The sequence below is a fragment of the Agelaius tricolor genome, unplaced genomic scaffold (assembly GCF_023055355.1).
Source record: "Agelaius tricolor isolate 1412-34295 unplaced genomic scaffold, bAgeTri1.0.p SCAF_1, whole genome shotgun sequence".
In the NCBI taxonomy this organism is placed as follows: Eukaryota; Metazoa; Chordata; class Aves; order Passeriformes; family Icteridae; genus Agelaius; species Agelaius tricolor.
The window spans coordinates 87,385,751-87,412,773 of record NW_027269261.1 but is presented as its reverse complement, the minus strand read 5'-3'; the positions used below and the strand labels follow the sequence as shown (position 1 = coordinate 87,412,773).

Genomic DNA, 27,023 nt, shown 5'->3' with positions numbered 1-27,023 from the left:
CCAATCTGAGCTTCCTCTGACACAGCTTCATTCTGTTCCCTTGTGTCCTGTCCATGGTCACCAGGCAGAGGTCAGCATCTCCCTCTCTGCTTCCTGCCTGGAGTAGTTGCAGAGGGTCATGAGACCATCCCTCAGCCTTCTCCAGGCTGAACAAGACAAGGGACCTCAGCCACTCCTCCCAAGTCTTGCCCTCAAGACCTGCTCTGCGCACACTGATAGGTCGATGTCCTTCCTAGATTGAGACATCCAGAAGTGCACACAGTACCTGAGGTGGGGCCGTTCCAGAGCTATGCAGAGTGGGGCAGTCACCCTTGCCCAGTTGGTGATGCCTGACACTCCCCAGGGCACGGCTGGCCCTCCTGGCTGCCAGGGCACTGCTGACTCATGTCCAGCTTGCCATCAACCCAAACCCCTCCTGGCTGCCAGGGCACTGCTGACTCATGTCCAACTTGCCATCAACCCAAACCCCTCCTGGCTGCCAGGGCACTGCTGACTCATGTCCAACTTGCTATCAACCCAAACCCCTCCTGGCTGCCAGGGCACTGCTGACTCATGTCCAACTTGCTATCAACCCAAACCCCTCCTGGCTGCCAGGGCACTGCTGACTCATGTCCAACTTGCTATCAACCCAAACCCCCAGGTCTCCCTACATCGATGTGCTCTCCAGCCTCAATAAAGAAAGAATTTTTTCAGAGAAGCTTTTAATAAGACTTGCTAAATAATTTAGGCCCATGGTTCATGTAGAATCCTCTAAGGCTGCAATTTTCTTTAATTGATAAGACTTTTAAAATGCGACTCAAACTGACAATATGTCATTTGATGATGATTCATAAAATATCATTCAAGTTTTTAATTGCACCTGTGCTATTGCTAGTGATAGATAAGGAAATGACTACTAATGACATAAGAAGAAAAATTTTATTACTATGAATTTTATGTACTTTAAATCACCACTATGTTTTTATCACTTATGTTCAAAGAGTAGTGTAGTAATATGATTTTCCACATGAAGAGCTTTCAATATAAACTTCAAGTGGAAAAGCCAACTCAAATGTTTAAATTCAAATTTTAAGTTAATTTTGAAAGATTCATAATAAATTTTGAAAGGTTAGATTAGTGTTGAGGTTTTTTGCTTTGTTTTGATTTTATTATGCAATAAATGTTCTTTTATTTGCCTAAACATTTTATTATGTGGTGTATTAAAAAAGGTACATAGAATACAGAACATTGCCCTCTGGAAAGCATTGTGTTTCGATGAGAGAAAAGTCCTGTAAAAAATGATTTAATGTTCAAAAGATACCTAAACCAATTCAAAGGAAGATTTTTAAGATACTGGTTTGTTGTTACTTCATCCTTGGCTATTTGCCCATCAAGGCATGTATCTCACTTGTAGCAAGATTCATTTATGCAAAATACAGCTTACTAAGATTGCCAGATTATTATTTTTGATGAAATTACTCTTTCTAGCTTGAAAAAAAAAAAATGAAAGTTTTTTCATTGACTTCCACAGTGGTACTTCTCTTTTTTTGCATGCATAAACTTGATGGATATGTTTATCTGTTTTATCATATCTATACAGTATACATATTTTTTGTCAAGTGGTGCCAGCCATATGTTTTTGCATGTGTACTTTATATGAGATGCATATTCTCTAAATTCAGAGCACTTAATTCCTGACTACTGTGAGATCCAAATGTTTGTAGCTTTATACTTCAAGTAGTCATTTATGCTGATACAAACAGCACTTTGTGCAGTTGCTTACAACTTGAAAATAACCATAAGTGTTTGGAATTAATTACTTGCACATTTTAAAATGCAATTTGTAAATCACATAGAGTTTGAATTCATGAATCCTCAGACACTATCTGCTATCAAATTACTGCAAGCACAGTGATGCATTAAGATTCCTGAGCAGTAACTCTCTCAAAAGCATAACATAGAGAAGGCCATGGCCAAAAATGAGACAGTCCAAGGAGGCCAACTCACCCTGGGACCAGCTGTGTAAGACCAGACAGTTTGTGCCCCACCCTCTGAGCAGTGAGGCCACATCCTGCCTGCCTGCACTCCCTTGAGCAATGCATTCTGCTTTACTATTCAACAGTCCTGTTGCCTTAGCCTGTGTGCTGCTTGTGATGAAGGAAATACCCAAAGCATATCTGTCAGAGAGTAAATGCTCTCTGCTTCAGGCTGGTTTCTGTGGTCTTACCTAGCTGACCAATGTTCTCTTTCTGTTTCTGTGTTAGCTTGACTTTTTCAAATCTCTTCAGGATGGTGTTGTGAGTAGATTAAAAGGCTATGCATCCCTTTGGGCAGATAGCTGTAGTAGACTGAGCTCCTTTGGCTCTCATTTGTAATGCACACCATATAAATTTAGTTTTTTGCATGTGGTTCCAGTAATAATAAACTAAATTTCAGCTGTAAAATTCTGAACTTCAGAGCTCAAAGATTATTCAAGGGCTCTTTATCAGGAACAGTGAGGAGTATTGTATTTACCACTTTTAAGCATGTAACTTAAAGTCAGTATAAACAGTGAGAGATGGTATAATTGAGGATGCTGTCATAAAAAATTTAACAGCAACAGCTACTACCAAAGAGATATGGGTGAATTAGGAATTTGCTCATCTTGCTGATTACCCTGAATGTGAAGAGTCTGCCTGCTAGCTTTCAAGAATACAGATGGAACTGTTATGTGTTAGAAACTGAAACTTTAAAGTGCAGGTACAGGATGTACAGCATTAATTTGTTTTTTCTTTTCTGGGCTGGATGATATTCTGAAATGAAGTGCTAGAAAGTTATTAAAAAAAATAAACAAAACACAAACAAATATAAAAAGCAAAACTGCAACAACAACAAAAATTCCCCGAAACAAGTACACACACACACACACAGAGACACAAAAACATTGGGAAAAAAGACAAAGTTTAGATATTATTCAGTAACAAAACTCAATTCTCCTTTCTGATTTATTATAGAATTACAGTAGTTTTCAAATTATTTTAGTCTTTGAATGTATTATGCACCACGAGATTTTACTCAGATTCTCAGCTTTATCCATGGTCCTTTAATTTTCACTTCCTTTCCCCCTTTCATTCCTCTGTGGCACAATGGCCCTTTCAATATACACTGTATAAAAAGCCAGAAATTGAGGAAGGAATCACAGAAATGGCCTCATTTCACCAACAAAAAAGAAATCTTTTAGGAAAGTCAATCTATTCTAGCTCTATTCCTTCATTTTAAATATGACCAAACACTTATAAATATCAGGGTCTAGAAAGTAAGATATGAAATTTATTGAAAAAACATGGCCTCTTCTGAAAAATTTGTGTTCCAAGAAATTAAATCAATAAGGCTTTAGTAGCCAAGGTTATGTTAGATTTGTGTACATCAAAATATACTTTTGCATGTAGAAGCATAAAGATTGCGCCATTCAGGAGCTTCCTCTCTTCTTTTTCGTCAAATTAATGCTCTATACATTACTTAAACATTAAAGAAATTATTCTGTTTCTGCCTTTTTTGAAATTCTTCCTTTTACTTCTGTCACTTATTGGCTATTTAGCCCCTTTTAATAGTCTCCTTTTTCTAATGTCCAGACCCAGCATTCTTCTTCCTTTGATTAATGAATCCTTTTTTCCTTCAAATATTCTTTTAAAACACACTTTCACTGACAGGCTTTCAATTATGATTGAGAAGAGCAGCTCTACTCCTACACTTTTCTGTTGTCTTAATTAGCTGTTCAGTTATTATCCTAATTAGACTATAAGTACCTAGTGTTATGCACCTTGCCAAGCTATGTGTTTTTGAATCTCCATGTGCACTTATAGTATGCAAATAATACTAATGATAGTAGCAGTAAGTAAAGATGATAAAAGAGATAAAAATAAAATGCTTCTCTCCTGATCCTTCTCCTATGCTGAAATGTTTTAATTACTATTTCTTTGGTTTTCATTGCCACATTATCAAAAAGTAAAAGCCACCTGATGAGTTTTTAATTTCTTATGTCAATTCATTGTAGGGATGACATATTTTCTTGCAGTTAGCAAGGAAAATACAAGACATTTGCTAAATACTTTGGCAAAATATTAAATAACATTCAAGATTTAGGAGAAAATTCCTATGCTTTTCATTTTTAAAAAATTGTTAATAATCATTAAAAACATACATTATTGACTGATGGCAACAAAATCTTCTGAATTCATTTGTCATCTGCAAACATCCTGATTCAGAACAAAAAAAAAAAAAAAAGTAAAGGGAAAGGATAGTATGATGTTATTAATGCTTCCTAGTTTAGGAGAGTGAAAAATAGAAGATTTTTTTTATCTGCAGGTTTTTTTTTTGTTGTTGTTGTTGTTGTTGTTGTAAGAAATAAGTGAAAGAAAATATTTGTTCAATATTTTTAAATTTGTATCACAAAGAGTCTAACTGTTTCTGTGATTTTGTGCCTAGTTCTTTTTTAGGCTTCTTCTGTGCACACATTCACAGAGCCAGGTTCTCCAAATCAGCACATAATAGGTGTCCCTGCTAACCTTCATTCTTGTTTGACCTGGTGCTGAAGTGACACCAAAAAAGAAAAGAAGTCAGAAAACCCAAACCAAAAACATCTGCTGCTTAAAGGCCAGACATTCCATTCCATTTGCCTGGACAATATTTTGTTTCTGTGTGTGCATATTTATGGGTCCTCAGTGAGTAGAAAAGATCTGGGTTTATAGCAGAAACAAGGATGGTGCTTCACTTGTTTGAAGTGCAGCTTCATTGTAATTGATGTTCTGTTTGTCAGCTGAAGGAGCTTGTGGAGGGACACTACGTGGGACAAGTGGAACTATTTCAAGTCCACACTTCCCTTCTGAGTATGAAAATAATGCTGATTGCACCTGGACCATATTGGCTGAGCCAGGAGACACCATTGCTTTGGTCTTTACTGACTTCCAGTTGGAGGAAGGATATGACTTCCTAGAGATCAGTGGAACAGAAGCACCATCAATATGGTAAGTCAAAGATCTTTTAAAGATCTCACTTCCTGTTTTTCTTTTTTTTGGTACCTAACTGAAAAGATATCAGAGGATATTTAAGATATTTTCGACCTGTCAGCAATGACTGGGTTTTATGCTTCTTTTTTGGTCCCTTTCACCTTTTAGAACTGAAAAAAATAAATTGTTTCCTTGTGTTTCTTTCCACATCTTTGTCCTTCCTCTTATTTTCCTCCATCTACTAGAGTTATATTTGTATGGTATCTTATCAGTGAACATTTAATTCATGTTACATATTTGAACTTGGTATAAGAACATTTTTGATGTTGTGTCTTGAATGACATATTATGGTATTGTACTTCCGCAATGAAAGTAGTGAGCAAAAGTCAGCCTGAGTAAAACAGAAATATATAGACAGCTAATAGATGGCATCTTATTCTAAACAGGCTGTAATTCAGTCTCACTATGTGTATGCATGTATGCAAGCATTATTCCCTTATGTTAGGTGATGTTAAAACCGTTTGCTTAGCAATATTAGGGATTTGTAATTGTAATACTAAATCTATGTTCTCTGTACTAAGTAAAAGATGATCGTTCTGCCTGTGGGAATGGATTAAGTTGTGGAACAGTTTGTATTATAATTTCTTTGCAGCTTACATATGCAGGTTTTTCATCCTTTTCATCTCTGAGAATGTCTTGTGCTTGACATTATGTGCGCTATTGCTATAAAATTTAGCCTAGAAAAATGTAGATATTCTCAGGTGACTGATGATTATTATCGTCAGAATGCCTTTCTAGAGATAGGAAGCAATCCTACTATTATTTTGATGTCATAACTGGCTAGACAGTGCAATATATTGATAATTGTGAAGTTATAGGTAGATCTGATCTTTTGAAAATCTATCAATAAAAATGTGTGGTAACTATACTTGGCAACTATGTGAAAACTTTGGTTTAAAGACACATGCAAATCTATGTCACTGATTCCAAGAAGATTTTTTGCCTTTTCTTTTATATACTTTTTATATAACCTGTATGTATCCTCAGTATTCGTAGCACGCATACTTGTAGCTCCTTAAGTCCAATAACTTAGCATAGACCTAGTATTTTGTTAGGCCAGGAGATCAAACATCCTAAAGACCTTGTAGTAGGAGGTCAGAAAACTCCACACTATCTTGGGAAACCAAGGTCCTCTCCAGAACATATCCTGTAAATTAAAGATTTGGCTCTTCCAGGGGGGAATTCCTCAGACAGAGGAATATCATGACATTCATCCAGGCTTCCCATTGGGGAATCTTTGTTAGATGTGCTAATTTGTGAAGTCTATAAATTGTATATGAAATCTATTTTGTGTGTGCATCATCACAGCGCATCCCACCTTGGCAAAATGGTGCACCATAATGATGGTTATTAAAATACCCGGGTAAAACCCCCTTATCCCTTAGCCCTGTCTGGCACTCAATTTTTTAACACCATCATCACAAGATGACTCTCCAACATTTCCACATAAGCAAAAGTGTAATGGCAGTCAGTGAAGCAGCTTGGTATCAAATTAAGTGCTCATGTCTGAAGTACAATATGTGAATACCCCCTTGCCTCTCACTCATGCGCAGAAATGCACAACAGGCATCAATGCAAAGTTTTCTTCTTAGGGCTTCTGAGGATCAGAAACTGAAAGATTGAAGGGGAAGAACTAATGCAAGTTTGCTACAAAACATAAAAGTATGTCCATTTGATTTCAAGCGAATCCACTAAACATTTTACAACATACTTGTGCTTTTGATTTCCGGTAATAAATTAAGTAGAATATGAGCAGAAGGCATTGGAAACATTCTGCATTGATCTCATGCAATATTGGTCAGCTTTACTTTGGAACAGAGACATAATAAGAATTTTATTTCTCCTAGAATTTAATCTCAACATTTTTCTTGTTTTCTGTGGTATGCTGGAGATCTTTATTTAGCACTGATCACTAAAACATGGATTTATTTTGTGTTTCTAAGATCATAGAATCATAATTTAATTTGGGTTGGAAGGAAACTTAAAAGATCATCTAGTAATACCCCTCTACTGTGATCAAGGACTTCTTTAACTAGATCAGATTGCTCAGTCCTGACCTTGAATGTTTCTGGGTGTAGACATCCACACCTCTCAGGGCAACCTTTTCCAGTGTTTCTCTACCCTCACTGTCAAAACATGCCTTCTTTATATGTAATCTAAATCTACCCTCTTTAAAATCATTACTCCTTGTCCTATCAAATCAGATTGTGCTAAAAAACACTGTTCCTCTCTTTCTTATAAACCTCTTTTACGTACTGAAAGGCTGAAATGAGATCTCCACAGATCCTTCTCTTTCCAGCTGAACAGCCACAACCCTCTTCTTATATGAGAAGTGTTCAAGCTTTCATTCATTTTTGTAACCCTAATTTGTACTTGGTTGAACAGGTCTATGTCTTTTCTGTGCTGAGACACAGAGCTGGATGCAGCACTCCAGGTGGGGTCTCACTGGAGCAGAGGGGCAGAATCCCCTCCTTTGCCATGCTGGCTATGGTGTTTTTGATGCAGTCCAGGACACATATGGCTTTTAGGGCCTTACATGGGAGCTCATGTCCAGCCTCTCATCCACCAGCACTCCCAAGTCCTTCTTGGCACGGCTGCTTTCAGTTTGTTTGTCCCTCAGCCTGGATTAATACGAGGGGTTGCTCAGACCCAGGTGCAGCACCTTACACTTGGCACTTTCAACCCTCATGAGTTTTCCAGGGATCCACTTCTCCTTTTCAAGCTTTTCCTGGTACATCTGGATGGCATCCTATTTCTCAGGTGTGTCAATGACACCACACATTTTGGTGACACCACACATCAGCAAATTTGCTGTGGCTGCACTTCATCCCAGTCTCCATGGCATGAAGATACCATGAACAGCAGTAGTATCAGTGATTCCAGTGCAGGATTAGTACAGGATCACTGATGAAAGGCTGGAGAAGCTATGAGCAATTTCATAAGAAATGTTTAAAGGATTATTGGAAAACTTGGAATGGAGCTACACATTCAGCTATATTTAAGCCAGAACAGTTACCATAGTGACATTAGAGCCATGCTAAATGTAGTGCATTCTGTAATATGCTAAAATCAGCTGTGTGTTTAAATGGGAAGTTGTTCCATACTTAAAACTAATGGTCTAGGGGTGTTATCATCTAAAAATGTGACTTTTTTTTTAATTGCTCCCTTTTATTGTATCTGGCATCATGTCAACAGCTTTAGACATTAATTCTGTATTAGGAGTCACATATTCCATTAGCACGGTCTGGTAATTAGGATTGGGTTTTTTTCCCTTAAAGGAATAATTGCTGTAGAATAAGTGAAAAAATACACATACATGAGCACTGTAAAAGTAAGAAAGAGAGGAAGAAATAAGAAAGTAATATCAGACTGATTATTCTTTAGTGTTTTTAGTGTGTGATGCAATATGTCTGGATTACCCTCTCCAAACATATCAGCAAGGTTAGAAGCAGTTCCAGCATGATTGCAGTAAAAAAAGAATGGTCATGCTTTTTTTGAGTAAAGCAATGGAAATGCAAGGACAAGTGGAATCTAAATGCTGAAGGACAGTAATCTGATATATCTATAGGATATGTATATAAGATATGTTATAGTAATTATATAGATTCTACATCTTTCTCCTATATAATACTAATATTTTAATTTAGGTATTATGCCACGCATGTTTTTAAACCTTCTATAAGACGTTCAGTAAATTTCTGATTTATATAGTTGATCTTTGGCTTCTTTTCCAGTGCATTAATAGGGAAGAAGAGATTTGTTTAGCTTTTCTGATTTTTAAAATCACTCATATGGTCCATCCTAATGGAATTAGTTTATAAAAGAGTTAGAAGATATTATTTCTTTTATGTACATTATACAGTTGGAATGTCTAAAGCTATTCAACATTCATTTGTTTGGGGATTTTTTGGTTTGTTTTGAGTGTTTTGTTGCTTTTTTCAATTAGAGAGCAGTTATATAGCTCTGGATCTTGAATGAATATAGGTGACCACATTTTTAATTCTCTTTTGAATCAATAGAAGTGTCAGCAGGCTTTCAAAGAGGAACATGAGTGCAAAATGAATGTGAATGACATAGAAAAGCCTTTTTAATCTGTAAAAAAAGTAGAAATGCTATCAGACTATAGGTGAAAGAAATCTTTTTGGATTTTAACAATTTTCTAAGTTTGCTATTACATAATGAGTTTTAGGTGTAAAATAAGTTTTGTTTGAGTTGATAATCTATTGCTTGCAATACCACAAACAGTACTTTTGAGAGCACAACAGAAAGGCTGCCTCTGCTATGTGTGGAGCCCATCTCCAAGTCCACCAAATTGTTGATCTTTTCAGTCTGAAGGGCTTCTGTGTTGATAATTATTAGAATATAAAAAAAATAAGCTGAACATTGAATATAACTTTTAAAATACTTCCAAACATAAACTTCCTTAATACGTCTGCATAAGTTATATGGTACTTAAAATTAAATCTAAGGTAGATCTACAGATAGTATTAAGAAGTATCTCAAGTATCTTAGAAATCTAGACTTTAGCTGAACAGAGTTTTGAAAAAGAAATCTATTACTTAGGGAAAGCATCCTATTGAAAATATCTTAATCTTTCCCAAGACTCCCCCTTGAGATAGAAGACTGGGGTTTTTTATTATCATGTGTAGGTTAGGTAAAGCTGGACAATTCACATGGGCATAGGTAGGTCCAGCTCAGGCTTTTTCATGTAAGTGTCACTTGGCCATGATTTTTAAAAAATCATCAAATTATCTTAGACTGTTATACTGTGCATGAAAGGTGATTATGACACTAATAATAATTTTGCAATTATTTTTTTTAATGAGGAATTCTAATTTTGAACAAATTTTGTTCAATTTTTTTTTCTCTTTGACCTTATAATACTGATTTTTTTCTTACTGTGCTTCAATTTAAACCCAAAATTAATATCCTTCATATTTTTGTCAGTATTTGCCAATGTAGGAGAATGAACTACACTTCATACTTTTTAGTCTAAATTAATTTCCTAATGCTATTTAAAATTATCTTTAAGGTTATTCTGACTTCCTTATAAATCATTTCAATATCATAGGGGAAGGCCATAAAACTTTATGTGGATATGAGAGTGATTTGGAAGCAGCACTAATGAATTGCTATAATCTTGGCATACAATTTGGCATAAGTACCAGGAGTCACCTGAAACTCACTTCTTGTTTCTGTGTTAATTTATAACTCCTATAACAGCTGGATACTATTTTGTGTTTCTTAGTAAATACACCAGTCCAAACACTCAGATACATTTCAAAATAGTAGGACTTCAATTTGCATGCTTTCTGTCCTGTTTATAGATCTGTTGTTATCTTAATTACCACCCTCCTTGTGAGAGGCCTACAGCAAAGTGATGTGTGAGGTAATGGAGTGGTCTAGATCACCTTTTTGATAGACACCTATGGCAGTAGATCCAGACATCTGAGCTGAGTGTTTAGCTCAGAATTACATAATTAGACAGCTGAAGAGCACCATCTATTGGTTTGCTGTTAAAAGATGCATCACTTGTGGATCACCTTCAATAAAAAAGTACTACACCAGAAAAAGGCTTGGGACGTACCTGTGCCAATATATGACACTATTTTTTGTTTCCTTCTCCATCAGGTGAGAAAAGATATGTCATGTCCACGCAGGAAAGGGAAGACAGTTAGAGTCCAGCTTTTTCAATTGAGGAAACTATTCAATTTTTATTAATTTATGTGTCATTGCTTGCTTTTTTAGCCTCTTTAGAGATATCATGACCATCATTCCTTTTTTTGTGTCACCAGGGAAATTCTGCAAAGTTATATGCTTGTCTTGGAGTTACTGGTAAAGGGTTCTCTTGCTACCTGCTAGTTTTTGGGAGCTCTTATCTTTCTCTAGCTTCTGACTGGCTTTCCCCTATTATCTGTTTTGGTTAGGAAACCAATAGGTTTAAGCTTCTCCACTGAATAACTTGTCTGTCTGACCTGCCATGAGCCTTTTTTTTTCAGGAAAACAAGTGATGCATAGTTACCCTCGAATTCTTTCTGCTGACTTTCAGGTTGCAAAGTTTTCAGTTACCATGTAAAATTACATAATCTATGACATGTGAAAATTAGCAATAAAGTTATCTAGCACTTGAACCCAACCTATTAAATATATGTAGCAACACAAAACTATTTAAAACTGATTTACCACACAGCACTATTCAATACCAAACCCCCAAGATACATTGGAGGGACAAAGAAATTTTAAGGTGAGTGGCTAATGTAGATTCTGTGCCTGTATGAAGAGATTTTTAAGACTAAAAAAATATAGAGATTCTGACAGAACATTGCAGACTTTGTAATTCATAATATGTTTATTTACCTGATTAGAAGGAAATTTCTGTTAAATACATTATACTAAGAGATTTTTTCCATACATGATTCGTTCAAAGTATTACTACAGAAGGTATCATCAGAAGGTATTTGCATATTGAAAATTGAATGAATGACAGAAAAATCCCCAAAATAAATAATATGGCAAACAACTTGTCCCATTAAAAGGCTCAGTGGAATACATCTTTTCCTCATCTTCTGAGTCCTGTCGGTTGCTGCCTTTGGTACTGATGCTTGTCTCTCCAGGTTTCTCCAAGTTGTTTTTTTGTCGGTAATATCTGTGCTCCTGCTGCTCCCTTCGCTCCCACAAATGAATCCTTTTTCAGCATTCTTCCTCAGCAGTTCCTGCTGTGTTAAATGTTTTAAGCTTAAAATCTGTTACAAGCTATCCTAAAAAAAGAATGGACAAATCATAGTTGATCCTGGTTTCTGGTAGATAAAGGGTTGAAAAACATATATCCCAAGATTTTTTTTTTTTTAAAGTCAACCATGTGCTTTAGTCATAATCAAAACAGTGTATCAAAAGTTTTCAAACACAGTGCTGAACTTGAGTTCCTGTGGAGTTTTATGATCTTGGAGAGAATGTCTCACTGGTCTCAGAGCTGTTAAGCACAGTCTCAGAAAGGAGTATCCCCACTCACATATTAGGGAATTTGTACAGAGAATTGGCAGTGTTTTGCATAGGACATCAGCTATGTATACTAAACATGTCATACAGGCAATTGGTGTACTCTAGTTCTAAAAGTATTGCTCTCCAGAGTCTTTTAAAATTCCCTGAGTGGGAAATAGCAAGTTTTAATTGTGTCTATAGCCAGTTTTTTGGGGTTTTTTTAAAGCAGTTACTAAACCTAAACATGTCTAGATAAACAGCTTCTTCGCTCCTACTATTTTCTATAATAAGGATTAAAAAGCTGATATCATCACTGATATATCTTGTACTTGGCTATATTTATCAAAATCATCATGTTCCAAAATGGATTTTCTTCAGGCATTCAAATGCCTACTTGAAAAAATGAATTATCCACAGTTGTAAGTAAATTGTTAGCAGGCTTGGGGAAATACAGTGAACACTGCTCAGTATCTTTGGCGTCTATGGAAATTAAAAAAAAATATAGCATGGATTAGACAGGTAGTGAACAGTTCAGCCTACCTAAAATTTATGTAGGAGAGAAGAAGAAACCTGACTATGGTTAAGAAAGCATAGCTGCAGGGAAATTGGTGTCCTAAGACAGCATTACATTTATTTCGACAATCCTGGGCATTGTCTTGCTGTTGCTTTCAGCATCCTAGTGGCATTTTTTTTAAAATGTTTTGATACAGAGGAACATGTCTGGTTGCTGTGGAGTTTTTTTGTTATTTAAGTGTATATTAAATAATGTAGTATATAAGTAAGTATAAGTAAGTATATAAGGAGATGAGCTCTGCTATTTGCAGTGATGAACCTGCAGTTTTTAATTGTTGAAATGGCCTTAGTGAAGAGAAGAAAAAAAAGTGCAAGTAGTGGTTTCAAAAATAAGCTGAAATGTAGCATCCAAATTTGTATGTGATCTCTGAGTCACTTTGCATTGCACTGAAAGAAATGAAATGTTGGAAGGAATAAGGACCACAGTTTTCCTTCCTATTATATATTGTGTATATATACATATATATGTATATTATCTTGAGATTAATCTGGTTAAAGAAAAAAGATTGTTTAGAGTCCTTCTGCAAAGACAAATCTCAATAAATATGTTTAATTTATTATAATGTCTCTCATAGAAATCTTGTAAAAGTCCTTGGGCTTGTATTTGGAGAAAGCATATCTGAAATGCATCACTTATCTCTTGTCACTTTTTTCATGCTAAATATATATATTAAAATACATATTAGTATCTGTATGTATAAAAGTATGTTGAAGGTTTTGCAAGGATTTTGACCTTAAAAGAGATAGGAGGGTAAATGTACTCCATGCTAATAGTAGTGACTGAACCCATAATCTCTTGCCTGTGTTAGCTGTAAGGACACAGAGACCACTTAGGTGTTAACACCAGCATGTGAGTCCTGTATGAAGTGAGAAGTACAGAGGCACTAAATTGACACTTAATTCACAGAACACTATTGCTTTCTTTGCACCTATTAATTTACAGCCTACTGTGCTGAAGAGGCATAAAGGCTTCATTCATAGCACATCACAAACTGACAGGAACATAACAGTGAGAGAACTCACTTAAGGAAGCACTGTGACCCATAGTATAATTTTCTACTACATTTAAAAGAACATAAAAAAAGAGTTAGATCTTTTAAATTAAGTATGTGAGCATGGTTTAAATACATTAAAGGAGAGCTCAGATTGCTTAAAATACCACTACTTCACTGTCTTTCTAAATAGATTTTATAACCCTGGGGATTCAGCATGCTCCTAAAATATCCTTCTACTTGGTGTGTTGCATTATTCTAGAATATCTATACCATTAGCTTCATTTACTCACAAAATTCTTGACATTGGATTCAGGAAAATATGTTTCAATGATGAAACAGTTCGTATCAGTGTAGTCTGATTAGAAACTTAGAGATATTTATGAGTTGCTAAATTTCTTGGTTTTACACAGTATCTATTTAATGCAGTCAACCCAAAGAGTAAAACAAAACATACAGATATTTTGACTTCTGGAATGCTACATTAAGTTCTTCCCCTCCCTCCCCTTTTGCTGGGGATTCTAGGTTTGCATGCAATAATCACAGTAGTTCTGAAAAAACTACACCTATTCACTGATTAAAAAACCCCGACAAAACAAAACGAAACTCAAAACAAACCAACAATCCTGCATGAAAAAAAAGAGAAAAATCCACAACCCAACAAACAAATAAAAACCCAAACCAACTGGAATTTGAACTGGAGCTTTCCAGTCTATATTTTTTTTTGAGGTCTGTGTTACCGCATGAGAAGGAAAAAGTTTAATGGAGAAAATCTTGCTGTTAATATCTGTCTGCATATAAATATGAAGTCTCAAACTTGTAGAAGTAATAGAGTTCAGTTCATCTGGTCAAATCAAAATTAACAACGATCAATATTGGGACTACTAGATCAGTCTGGGAAACAAAAAGATAGTTATTCCCTGGACCTCAGACCAAATTCTAGTTTTGACACTGGTACCTAGTTTAGCAGTAATATCAGAAAGGAAATCAATCATGGTTTAAATTTACCTGACATGGGCAGTGGCATCTTTTCTTATGAGGATCAGTGAAGATGAAGGATGGTAATTTACCAAACAGCTCTTTTAAAGCACTGTAGTTTTCTATGTTATATTTCAAATATATTAGAATTTTAATATTAACTATTGCCATTTTCTAAAAGATATAGAGGGTTTTAATACATTCTGGGTTTTTTGACATATGCTTTCAAACACCCAAGTGTACGAAAAATTATTCCGTAGGTATTAGCATAGTTGAATGTGTTCTTACTTTCCAGCATATCAAATTATCTCAGCAATTGTTCATCACATTTTAAGAGAGGAGTAGATTTTTACAATGTAAAAATCAAGTGTGAATATAGGTTTGTTTTATTTTTTTCCTGGATGTGCTGAAAGTTGCTAAAACATGGTACATGACAACAAAAACATTTGTTAGTAGTTTGGGTTGTTTCCTTTCCAGCAATATATACCAAAGTAGACATACTCCTCCCAAAAAACTCTTCCTGAATTTCCACTGCAAGTTTGTTAGGCCAACTACCCATTAGTTTGTTGCATGTTTTCTCTGCTGAGACCAGTGCTGTGACCTCCAGCAGCTCAGAGTGAAGCTGCCAATGAACTGTTCTTAGAGTTAATAAATACCTTGGCCCCTGGTACCCCTGTTTAGTTAGCACACAGAATACATTGATTGTTTCTTTGACTCTAAAAGAATGTTAAATTGAATTTAAATAACATGTTTATTGATGGCTACTCTTTTTTAAATGCCTACACAGTAGGCTAGTGATTGGATTTAAAGGATTTTCTGCAGAGATCTGCACTTAAAACATACTGTGCTGTTATGTATCTCTGATGTTTTAAAAAAGTTTAGATATGATGTGTAGTGGTGAATGAGATATTGTTTCTGTTTATCCAAACTCCCAGACGGGCAGGGGAGAAGACAATCAGTGAGGAAGGCAATTTGATGTGAAGAAAAAGAAAACAGAAGGATTTTGCTAGTTTTGCCAAGCTTGTGGCAGCACCACAATGAAGAGTGATAATTTCAGATCTAAACCATCTAAACAAAAATGGAAGTACTAATGGTTCCTTTTTAAACAGTGGATGCTGATGGGCATATTAACTGAAAAACTATTCCATGTCCTGATAAGATTGGCAAATTATTTCATCCCACTTTTATGGAGAAAGGAGAAGAGACAGGAAAAAAAATGCAAGTTTTCCTCCCCAGTGCTCATATTAGAAAAAAATCTTTTTTTTTGGAATGATGTGACCCTGATATTTAAATATTTTGATTAGAAACAATACAGCAAAATATTATGTGAAGACTGAGTAACAGGATTATTTAATTTTAAATTAAAATCTCATTTAGAGATACATGATTGTCTGCATTTGGATGAGACTGATCATATGGTTTTATTTTGTATTCAGAGCTTTTATAAAAAGCTAAACTGTGAATTTAGTTGCATCATCACAATAATCAAAAGCTGTCTTTTTTAGCTGACTGAAGTGAGAGCAGTGTAGCTTAAAATACATGCAAGAACAGAAGTAGGATATATTCTAGCAGAGCATATATGCAGATTTATTGAACTGTCATTTGTCATCTTTCCATGTTCATAAAAGTATCATTAATATTAAAAAGTTAAGCACTCAAGACTAAAGAATGTCATCTTTAGTTTGAGCCACTTGTACATAAACATTGACATAACTTTTTAATTATACCATCAAATGCTCCTATTTCTGACTGTGGGACTGAATTACTGTTGTGCACTTAAAGCGACTCAGGTCAGTAGAACTGCTGCTGCATATGTTGAGATGAGTTGTGTGTATTATATGGGAAAATAAAGGAATGTATCCCAAATTGAGTTTCTCTTTAAAATCCGGCTCTTATGCATGCTTTATTCATAGAGTTGCTACACCATGGTAATGGCTATCTTCAGACAAGATTTGTACAAGGTTCTACCAATACCTTTTGTGGTCCCATTTCTCATATACTCAGGTTCAACTCTTTCAGCTCATCTGTCAGCTGCAACTACTTTGGTGGAGCTATGATGATTATTTAAAGAAGGTCTTATAAAATTATACCAGAAACAAAAAGGAGGGAAAATAACTTTATTTGTAGATCATGTGCAACCTGTTTATGAAGTGAACAGACTGGCTCCCAAATAAGAGTTTTATGGATTCTAATATTCATATGGAGTGAATTTCATTTCAAATCAATTATGAGTTTATATGATTTAGTTTGATGATAGACTTAAAAATTGAAAACTGATGACAAGAATCAAGTGATATAAAAAATGCTGTCCTCACAACCTCAGCAGTGATAGCAAATGAAGAAGGTGCTCAAGTCCTTCACGTGAGCCCCTCTTACCTGGTTCTCAGTACAGTATTGCAATGAACAAGCTTTTTTTGAAGTATGTTAAAGAGGTGTATACAAACCAATGTTAGAACAAAATTAGAACACTGGAGACAGACTGTTCACAGGTTTAAAAGAATGTTTGAAAAGGAGACATGTAATTAGAAAAGAATTTGAAGATTATTCAAAAGTGGATGTTTGTCTCATCTGAAAGCAGTTTCACAGGTAAAGGTTTAGAGCATCTAAATGCACCCATGCAGAGAAAACACCATATCATACCTAGCTAAACACACCATGGAATTAAAGACTAAGACAAAAAGCCCAAATCTGTTTCCAAATTTGAAAGAATCAATGGTTTTGTTGTTTTAGGAAATTTCAAAGTTGACTTTGAATTTTCCATCTCATTATTTCTTAAACTGAGATTGGATGTGTGTCTTAAATTAATAGTGTCACGAGATGTAAATTATTACATACAGCCCATAGATAAGGTAGGATTTTTAATTTTAATATACAGAACCTAGATCTAAAGGCTGACTATACAAGAAGACGTTCTAGTAGCTTTCTCTCTTCAATGGTATGAAAAAAATCCTTTGAAGTAGCAGACCTTATATTTAGTATTTAAGGTGTGGGATTCCAGAATTTGTCACTATTTATGAGGAGAGTTTCTAAAGATGAGTGCTTTAACTCTTCTGCAGAGGGCAACTATCAAGAGAAATCTTGGTTTCTTAGAAACTGGTATACAGGTTTTCATAATAAATATTTAGAATTAGCATGCTGCCCCCTGGGTAGAAATATGGTAATAAAAAATAGGGTAGTGTGTTTTCTTCAGCTGCTGTGTTTGAAATCAATCCATTGCAGTCCCACTGGGCTAGATAAAGCTCTTAAAAATGTTAATTTTTCTGTGTACAGTAAGTAGCAGTAAATCCCTGCAAATCTACGTAGACTTGAGAGCTGAACTAATGAGTTTTATTTATATTTGGGATTTATCCACATTCTAAATGGTTCTATACTGGGAGAATCTCAAGTCATTTTCAAATTTTAGACACTGATGATTGGTTTAAAACAAAAGAGAATCTATTCTTTAAAAAAAAATAATAATACTTTCCAGAAGATTGAAAATATTACATGTTTGATATGAAAATATTAAAAAGCATGTTCAGATCCTGTTTGCTCCAAACATGGTTATTCTTTCAGAAACTTTTGCTTCTCAGGCATGATAACAGTTTCCTGTGTGTTCAAAGTATATAAAACAAGAGTATTATTTCATTATCATAATCTGATAAATTCAGGTAGCAGATATGAACTTCATAAATGTAGGAACAAGACGAGCCCATTCTAATAATAAACTATTCCCTGTATAAATGAAACCATGAAAGTTCTTCACCTGAACAAGAGCATATTATTTTCAGAAAAATACTACATAACCCTAATTTAGTGTTTTCCAGTCCTTCAGAGTGTTTTGTAACCTGTTAATTGTCATTATTGTTAAAAGAAAGCCTTATTTCCAAGCTTCCACACATAGCTAGCTTCAGGTTCCAGGCACAAAATTCTGTCTTTGTCTACAAGACTGAAAAACTGTTACCAGACTCCAGTTCCCAGTAAGTCCTTGCAAATGGTAATGTCACAGCTTCCTCTTTGATAATATAAATAAATCAATATTTTTTTAGTTTTTTAGAAAATATAACATTTTTAATTATTCTTTGGTTTCTTTTCAAAACCTCTGCAAATATTCTTGGCTGCAAACTGATATTGTGAAATTAAAAAGAGCATTACAGTAGCAGACATTTGTTGTTTCCCTGCCAACCTCAGTGTTAATCAGGTCATCTATTGGTCCCCATGTCAGTGTTTGGTTTTATTTGGGTTTCTTATGGTGTCATGGGGGATAGCTCAAGAATATTGCTTGAATTGTAAAATTGAACCAATTAATGTAACACAGAAAAGAAGCATAGATATGATATGAGTTTGTGTTTTCTGTGAATTTTATTAAGTTACAACTGGCTAATCTTACTTCCAGCCAACCCAGAGAGCCACAACCATTCTTGTAACCAGACTTTGTCAGGAATTCTAACAAAAACAAGAGAAGAGCTGTGCCCAATCAATCATGTGAGAACTTGTCCCCTTCAAGATGGGGAGCGTATGGTTCCAGTCAAGTGAAGTGAAGGAACTCTCTTCTTGCCTTGGGATGCAGTTTTGTAGACCACCCTTTGTGATAGGTTCCATCATGAGAATCAAGAACAAATGTGTCTTTTTCCATTTCTGGGATGGATTTTTACATTTTTGGTTTTGGACTCTCATTCCACTCACTTTAGCATTTGCCAGTACAAAGCAAATCCAGCTGCCCTTTAGGATCTTTAAAGGTAGGATGAAGAAATCAGGGTAAATATATTGAGAGCAGATCCTTGCAGAATACGTTCAGAAAAGATCCGAATCGAGAACATGAATTTGTATTAAATAGAGAGGTAGAAATATCCACAACAGCATGGAGTTTCCTGATCTCAGTGTTGAACAAAGACAGTCTATCCAGTCTATCATGAAAAATTAGCTTTTCATAAGACACTAGAGATCTAGTGGGAATTTGTCTAATTTTGTGGCTGAGTGGCTGTCAGAGGGTAAGAGGGCAGTTTTGGGGAATGCAGCCAAAGAACAGCGCCATGCCACTCACTGCATGAAGTCTCAAATTTGTTTACAGAGCAAACATCAGGTTGGGTACATAATGGGAGGAGCTGTCAACTTCCTCAAAGGCAGAGAGGTCCTGCAGAGAGACCTGGCTCAGCTTCCCTCTGTTCCACCTCACGCTTGATATTCTACACCTTGTATTTAATGACTGTGTATATTCCCCCTGAGTGTCATTTGGTCTAACATTTTACAGTTTTCTGCATTAAATCACTGGCATGAGCTGCCTATGACCTCAGCCCCTGACCAACTTCTTAACAACCGAACCTAACTGACCTTCTATATGTGGCTTGAATAGAGACAGCAACGTTAACTTCTGCCACTTAGCTTGGAAGTGCAGAATAACACAGTCATTCCTTGCTTATGACAGCTGCTTGACAGTCTTGTGTGTAGCAGGGAGTTGTGTCCTCATGAAGGGCAGGTGCTCACAGAGATGGTCATGTTCAAAGCATTTTGGTTTCATGCTGACATTCAGATCAATACTGACAGGTGTGGCTCTTCTGCAAAGAGCACCTGTCCTTGACACTGAACAGACTGCAAGGTGACAGGAACTGCACTTGTGGTTTTTTGGGACTCAGTTTCAGAATGCCTAATCTGAAAACACTCATGTAAAATATACAATATTTCATTTTATATCCACAGCTGGGGAATTAATTTAAAAATTTTAATCACTGATTTTTGGTGCTTAACATGGTGAAAGCTGAGTTGGTTTGTATTTCATAAATATGGTCAATGTGGATTTACCTAGCCTATGTTGCAGAGAAGAACAAACTTTGAGAATATATCACGCCTAACGTTCTTTTTTAGCAATATAGTAACAATTTCTGTATTTTCTTTTATTTAAAAAAAAAATTGAAACTCCAGTTTGATACAGCTTCATGTAAAAGATGAAGCCAGTAGTTTTACCAGTTGGAAGACAATGGTTTTGTGAAATTTGTAGGAGGTACTAAGCCTGATTTATTGAATAAGCTGCACAAGATCCAAAACCTTCAACAGGTGTGGAGAAAGTAAATCTTGAAAAATAGGGCATGAAACGTTAATGAACAAATAATCATTTTTATTCTCAGCATGTTAGTGGAAATAGAGTACATCTGTACCACCCAGCAGCTGCATCATTTTGAAGCTCTTGAAAGGGCTTGTGGAGGTGAGGAGAATACAAATCACAGATTGAACAGTAAATAAAAAGTAGGCAAACAAACAGAAATGCAGTCAGTAAGTATCTAAAATAATTTAAATGCAAAAAGTTTTAATGTGATACTGTGATAAAAGATTATTACAGAGATTATATATTGTTTTCAGAGTCAAAACAAAAATGTTCGTATTTTATCATGGAGGTATTTCCAGTAAAACTAGGGAGAAATTAAACTTTGCTCAAAGGAGTTGAAGATAATTTTTGTAAATCAAATATACCATCTGTATTAATTTAATTTTAATACTCCCATGTATTATTACCCTAATTAACTAGTCACCTTTAAAAGAATTGCCACCATGAAGCTATGATGCTGAAAAACATCCCATTTCAACGTTAATTTAGAATTAAATGTTCTCATTCACTGATACAAACTAGTATTTATTCTCTTAAAAGTATTTCCTTAGCAGTCTTCTTTCAAATTACTTTTTACAAACAACAGAGATCCCCATTCAGTATCTAATAATCGTATTTAATAATTAGTCTTAGCTCCACTACTACAAAATAGTGCTTGCTGTGCTTGTTTTATTTTAACTGTTCATGACTTTGAAGATCTCACCAACTCACTTGTTTGGTTGTGTTTTTCAAATTACATTTACTTAGAATATGCTTCTGTGAGTACATTCTTTTTATCAGCAAAAATATGGAACTTCAGAAATTTTATATTCAAATCTTACATGTTTTATAAAAGAATTATAGAAAATGTATTCTGTCATTTATAAAACTTCAATTGCAGTCTTATTTCATTTAAATTATTTTTATAAAGTTGATTTCTTATTTACTTTATAACTTGAAACAAGTAACAAATGAACCCTGTTTTCTGACTAGTAAGTTTCAACCGTGAGTCAAAGGACTTAAATATGAAAGCATTATAAAGAGTTCAACTCCTATAAATCTCCAAGAGATCAGCATTCTTTTATTGTTGCTGTTTTCAGTTTTTGCATGTTGATACAATTTACAGGAAAGATACCCAACTGGCACAATCATTCCTTATTTTTCCTCTGTGTTACATACATCTTTGTGGGTAGCAGTATGACAGTAGCATATTATGACAGTGGCACATTAGTTGAGTTCTGACCTCCACAGCTCTCTGCCTTTTTTTTTTTTTTAGTTTTAAGTAGACAAATCTATAGCATATAGTGGATCTGCCTTTTTAGGTTCCTAGTGTGAATATGATAAAAATGAATCAACCACTGAAACATGAATCTAATAACAAAACTTTGTGTCTTCAGTAATTCTGATTTTTTTAATGGTTTTGTTTCTCTTTTAATAATGCAGAAAAAATGTGAGTAGATCATGAGAGTACAACACTAGCATTGCTAATTCCACGTTTTATTGTTTTGTAACTCTGAATCGGTCATTTGAACTTCAGCTTAAGCAAGCCAAAGAGGAAGTCAGCAGCAGTAGTTAGTGCAGTTCATGTTGATCAGGTGAAGTTCACTGCAAATTGTAGTCTGTGGGCTTTCTGCTGTCTGAAATACTGAGGAAAAAATCCTTTGACATTTAGATTTTAAGTGCAGGTACGCCTTGATTTCATATCTTCCTAATGATATATTTATGTAAAAAATGCAAAGCTTTGCACTACATCATAGAGAAAAACATAGAGGCAGCAAAGGTGCCATTGCAAGACTCCTCATAGTTATATATTGCCAGCAAAGGGATGTCAAATACATGGAGATTATTAGTAACTTTGTATGTTTCTAACTTCTTGGAATCACCAGCAGTATTTGATGATAAAATTTAACTTATAAGAAAACAGTGGCATTAAACATTTACCATATTTTAGTAATCTTTCATTAGGAAAAAAAAATATTATAAATATTACGTTGGGTTAAGTTATCAACAAATTACACAGTCCCATATTTTGAAGCACAAGATGTATTCAAACATAGAAAACAGAACCATTTTTAGAAGAAATTTTAAGCTACTTGTATCTTCATGTCTCTGAATTCTTGAAATGAAAGCAGCTTGATATGAAATATTTTTTAGGGCTTTAAAGTAAATACTAGTAATACTAGTAGGAGATTGTATATATGTTCTCATATATTAAATATTAGAAAAGAAAAATAATAATGTCTAGTTCTACTTTTTTTCTAATTTATAGACTTTTTAAGTATTATTTGAATATATAGAATTTAGTAGAACACATGCCTTTGAAAATGACAGAAAATGTCATAGATGAACAGCAAAGATGCTTGTCTGAAACTTTAGTATATCAAATTCCTCATCATTTTATCTGTCTTTATTGGTACGTTATTTCTTGGAGCTGTAGAATGACTTGATTTAATGGTTTTATCAAGCAATAGTATTTACTCTCCACTACTTTTCAAACTACTTATTTAGTAGTTTGTAGTGCTACTCTTATTTAAGTGTGACCTGTCAACAGACCAGGTAGCTAAAGGGATTCAAAATGCATGTATTTCTGCTCTGAGTTATGTTCAGATGTAATTACTGGCAGATTGTTACTGAACCGCTGGGAAAAAACCCACCCAAAATTCATCTACATAACAGTTTTAATTCCTTTTGAGCAACGATAAATTTTGGTAACTGGAAAATAATTTAGACAAACAAAGGCTTCATCTGGCCAAACAGGGGCTTTACAATGTCATGAAAACCCAGAGCCATATTTCATCCTCTTCTTTTCAGGGATAAAAGATTAGCGATTTCTGAGCTGTATTGATAGTCAGCTGCATACATCTGATTTGATGACTGTACATAAGCAGTTTAGTGTGGCTAAGGCTGACAATGGATAGGGCCCAGAGAGCTCTCTAACATCCTACAGATGATTTCACAGAATCACAACATCACAGGACTAACTAGTGTGGAAAAGACCTTTGAGTGCTTCAAGTCCAGCCTCTAACCTCACACCACCTCATCAACTGGACCATGGCACAGAGTACCATATCCAGTCTTTTCTTAAACACCTCCAGGGACTGTGACTCTACCACCTCCCTGGGCAGCCATTTCAATGCACTCCACCTGTGAAGACTTTTTTCCTAATGTCTAGCCTAAACCTTCCCTAGCACAGATTAAGATTGAGTCCTCTTGTTGTGTCTCTGGCTGCCTGGGAGAAGAGACCAACCCCCAGCTGGTTACAGCCTCATTTCAGGCAGCTGCAGCTCTTGCAGCTACATTCTACAACATGAAATGTGATCTATGTGACTTTTCCAGCTTTTCCCATCTGATGTCTCTAGAATTCAAAAGTGAATGAAAAAGAGCTGAACCCATGTAAGCTCTACAATTTATATAGAGGTACACAAACAGAAGTGTTTTCAAAATATGCAATAGAAGGCATATATCTGCATATCTGAAAGACTTATATCTATTAAACTTAGACAGAAACCATATGTTGCTTGGAACACAAGAAACAAAAAGAGTATATGGGAGGGAATGAAGCACATTGCTACGGACTTCTGTGTAGGAATACACTGTGCTGTCTTTCTCGAGTTCTATATCAGTGACAATATATTTGAACAAAGCTTAGAATAAAAGAATATCCTTACCACTTTGCATGGGACAGGGTTCTTGGCTGCTACCACTATCAGGGTTTGTTGTTTTGGTTTTTGGTTCTGTTTGGGTTCTATAGTTATGACAGAATCATTGTATCTAGATGTTCATCTAGTGTTCCTGATACTATTCTAGTTTATGAAACACCAACATTAGTGACTTCTGGTGAACATTCTGGTTAGGAGGTAATATCTTTAATTAAGCTAACCACTAGTATGGGAAGCAGTGAATTAATTCCTTGTTTTGCTTTGCTTGTCTGTGAGGCTTTTGCTTTCCCCAGTGAAGTGTCTTAGTGTCAACCCAGGAGCTCTCTATGTTTTGCCCTTCCCATTCTCTCCCTGGCTGCACTATTGGGAGTGAGTGAGTGGCTGCATGGGACTGCTGACTGGGGTTCAACCACAACACTTCTGAATCTGTGATGCTTAGTATTCAATCTGAATTATTAATTTTAGGTTCCTGACTTGGCTTTAGAAAGTGTCTTGTAGTTCTTCTATGAGAGACTTGACTATAGAGTATTTTTGTTGATTAAAAAGGAAAATGAAACTATTCTGCCATTGCTGACTATTTGCTCATCAGTTATCTGCATGATGATTCATTCCAACCCAGTATCCTATGATGCTGTACTTCATATGGGGGAATAGCATGTGAGTATAGCTGTTCCAGCTCTTATGGACTTCTTTAGTCTCAAGGATAGTGGAGGAACAGGAGACAGGATATCTAGGAAGTAAAATCTAAAAAAAAAAAAGTGCCCATTACCTATAAGTTTATTACTAAAATGCCTATAACTGCAATTTCTTTAAGGCTAGCAAGCCCTGATTAAATGCTTACTTTATTACTAGCCACTTAAAACCTAATGAAAATTAAAACCCACCCACTACAGCTCCCAATGCATTGTGATAGGTGATATCTTGGAGGCATTCCCAGGAAGCAATTCTTGCATACTTCTGGTCAGGAAATGAAATACAAGAACTTGTCACATAAAGCAAGAGGAATGGAAGGGAGTGATTTTTGCCTGGAAGATTCATGGTGTCTGCTATAGGACTAGGGCATTTCCATTAGTAATGGAAAGTACATTCAAGGCACTTTGAGACTTGTCCCTGGGACAGAAAAAGGCAGAGTACAAATCGGTCTTGTCCACTGACTTCCCCCTGACTGTTAAATAAGGGTTGTCCAAATGGAAGTTAGATGGGTGTTTAGGACTCTTGCACACAATTTTCAAATAATGCTTAAGAAAAAAAAAAGCAACAAAAAACCAGAACTTTGAAAAGTTGATAAAGATCAAGTGTTTAGTGATGGCCTGTTTGGTATTTCAGTTCACTGACTTGTATATCTTTGTTATTGGGCATATATTGCAATAATTATAGCATTTGTGTATTAGGGGAAAAAGTAATCAATATAAGCAAGTAGGAGTTAGTCATATGTTAGGTTGTGCTTGTTACTAAGAATATGTAGAATAGTTTCTTATAAGTCTCAAAAAATTGAAGAAAGAAGTTCTGTTAGGCTTTTCTTGAACTTTCATATACAAATTACTTTGTAAGATTCTCTCTCTTCTACTCAGAAAAAATATTCAACCAAGTACCTCATACTGTGCTACTGATGAAAATAATTTATGTAAATCATTAATTTTTTGGTTCATTTTGTCAACATTTTGAGTTCTTCAATGTGAGTGGATGTTTCTTAAATCCCACTGGCTTCTTCTCCAAATAAGGGGAAAAAATCAAAATCAAATAGACATTCAGGTATGAAATAAAAATGCAGAGCAGCTCCTCAAAGTAAACTTTCTGCTTTTATTCTGTGATGAAATAAAACATAGGTTTCTGCATATTTTTTTTGATTTTGTGAAATAATGATATGAAGTGAAGTCTTCTTGGTATGATTTTGTTTTTTAACTAACAGTAGCTATAAATGCAGACACCAGAATATTTGTCTTTGAAGCCTCACTATTAAAACTTCAAAGATATTTCTAGTACAAAGAGCTGTACCTATGCACCCACCTGACTGTCTGTCGATATTGTTTTAATGTGTAGTATTCATAAATAAAATGATGAATAATTTATCTCCATCTGTGCAGGCAGATTTTACCACTGTAATCCTCTGTAACTGTCAACTCTCTAAGATAATGTTCGTGCTGTAGAAGCTACTCCAGTGAAATTTAACACAACTTTCTTGGTCTTTAAAGATAACATGCATAGTGAGACAATATTTTAAACAACTACTCAGTAATGCTTAATTGCATTATCTGTCCAGAAAGATATTTGAAGACAGTATTACAAAATGCAGCTCCACTAAATGCATTTACACTTACATGTATCTTCAGCTGATGAAAGAACTAGCAAGTCAGTGACTTTGATTCCCTCACAAATTACAAATTTTTCATCCACCTGCCTCTTCTGGTACTACTGATTAAAGTTTTGATAGGTTGAGAGAGTTTTATGTATTTTCTTAATATTTAAGTTGAAATAGGTACCATGGGAGAAACATTTTTTTAACCTTAATTGCTGCAAACAAGCACATTGGTTTGTTTTTATTAAATTGGGCAGTTTTAAAACACAAGAAAAGTCAGCGAGCCTTAAAACTTTCTCACTTTCTTTAAGAAAAATAAAAAAGCTTATTAAATGATTCCTCATACTCAGTGTAACTGCACTGTGAATGATAATACAAATTATCATTATTTGTATCATTATCATTTATTATCAATTAATTTCTTCAAAGAACTTCTGTGTCATCCTGGTTGATTTACATGGAGTT

General features: G+C 35.1%; 1 protein-coding gene across 2 annotated transcripts in view; it reads left to right on the top strand.

Annotated features, from left to right (window-relative positions):
* CSMD1 (CUB and Sushi multiple domains 1) overlaps positions 1-27,023 on the top strand; it is a 1,073,555-nt gene that overhangs the window by 552,620 nt on the left and 493,912 nt on the right. For both annotated transcript variants that reach the window (XM_071442193.1, XM_071442195.1), the window contains exon 5: positions 4,775-4,982. In XM_071442193.1, coding sequence (XP_071298294.1) covers positions 4,775-4,982 — 208 coding nt within the window. The remainder of the gene's footprint in view (positions 1-4,774; positions 4,983-27,023) is intronic.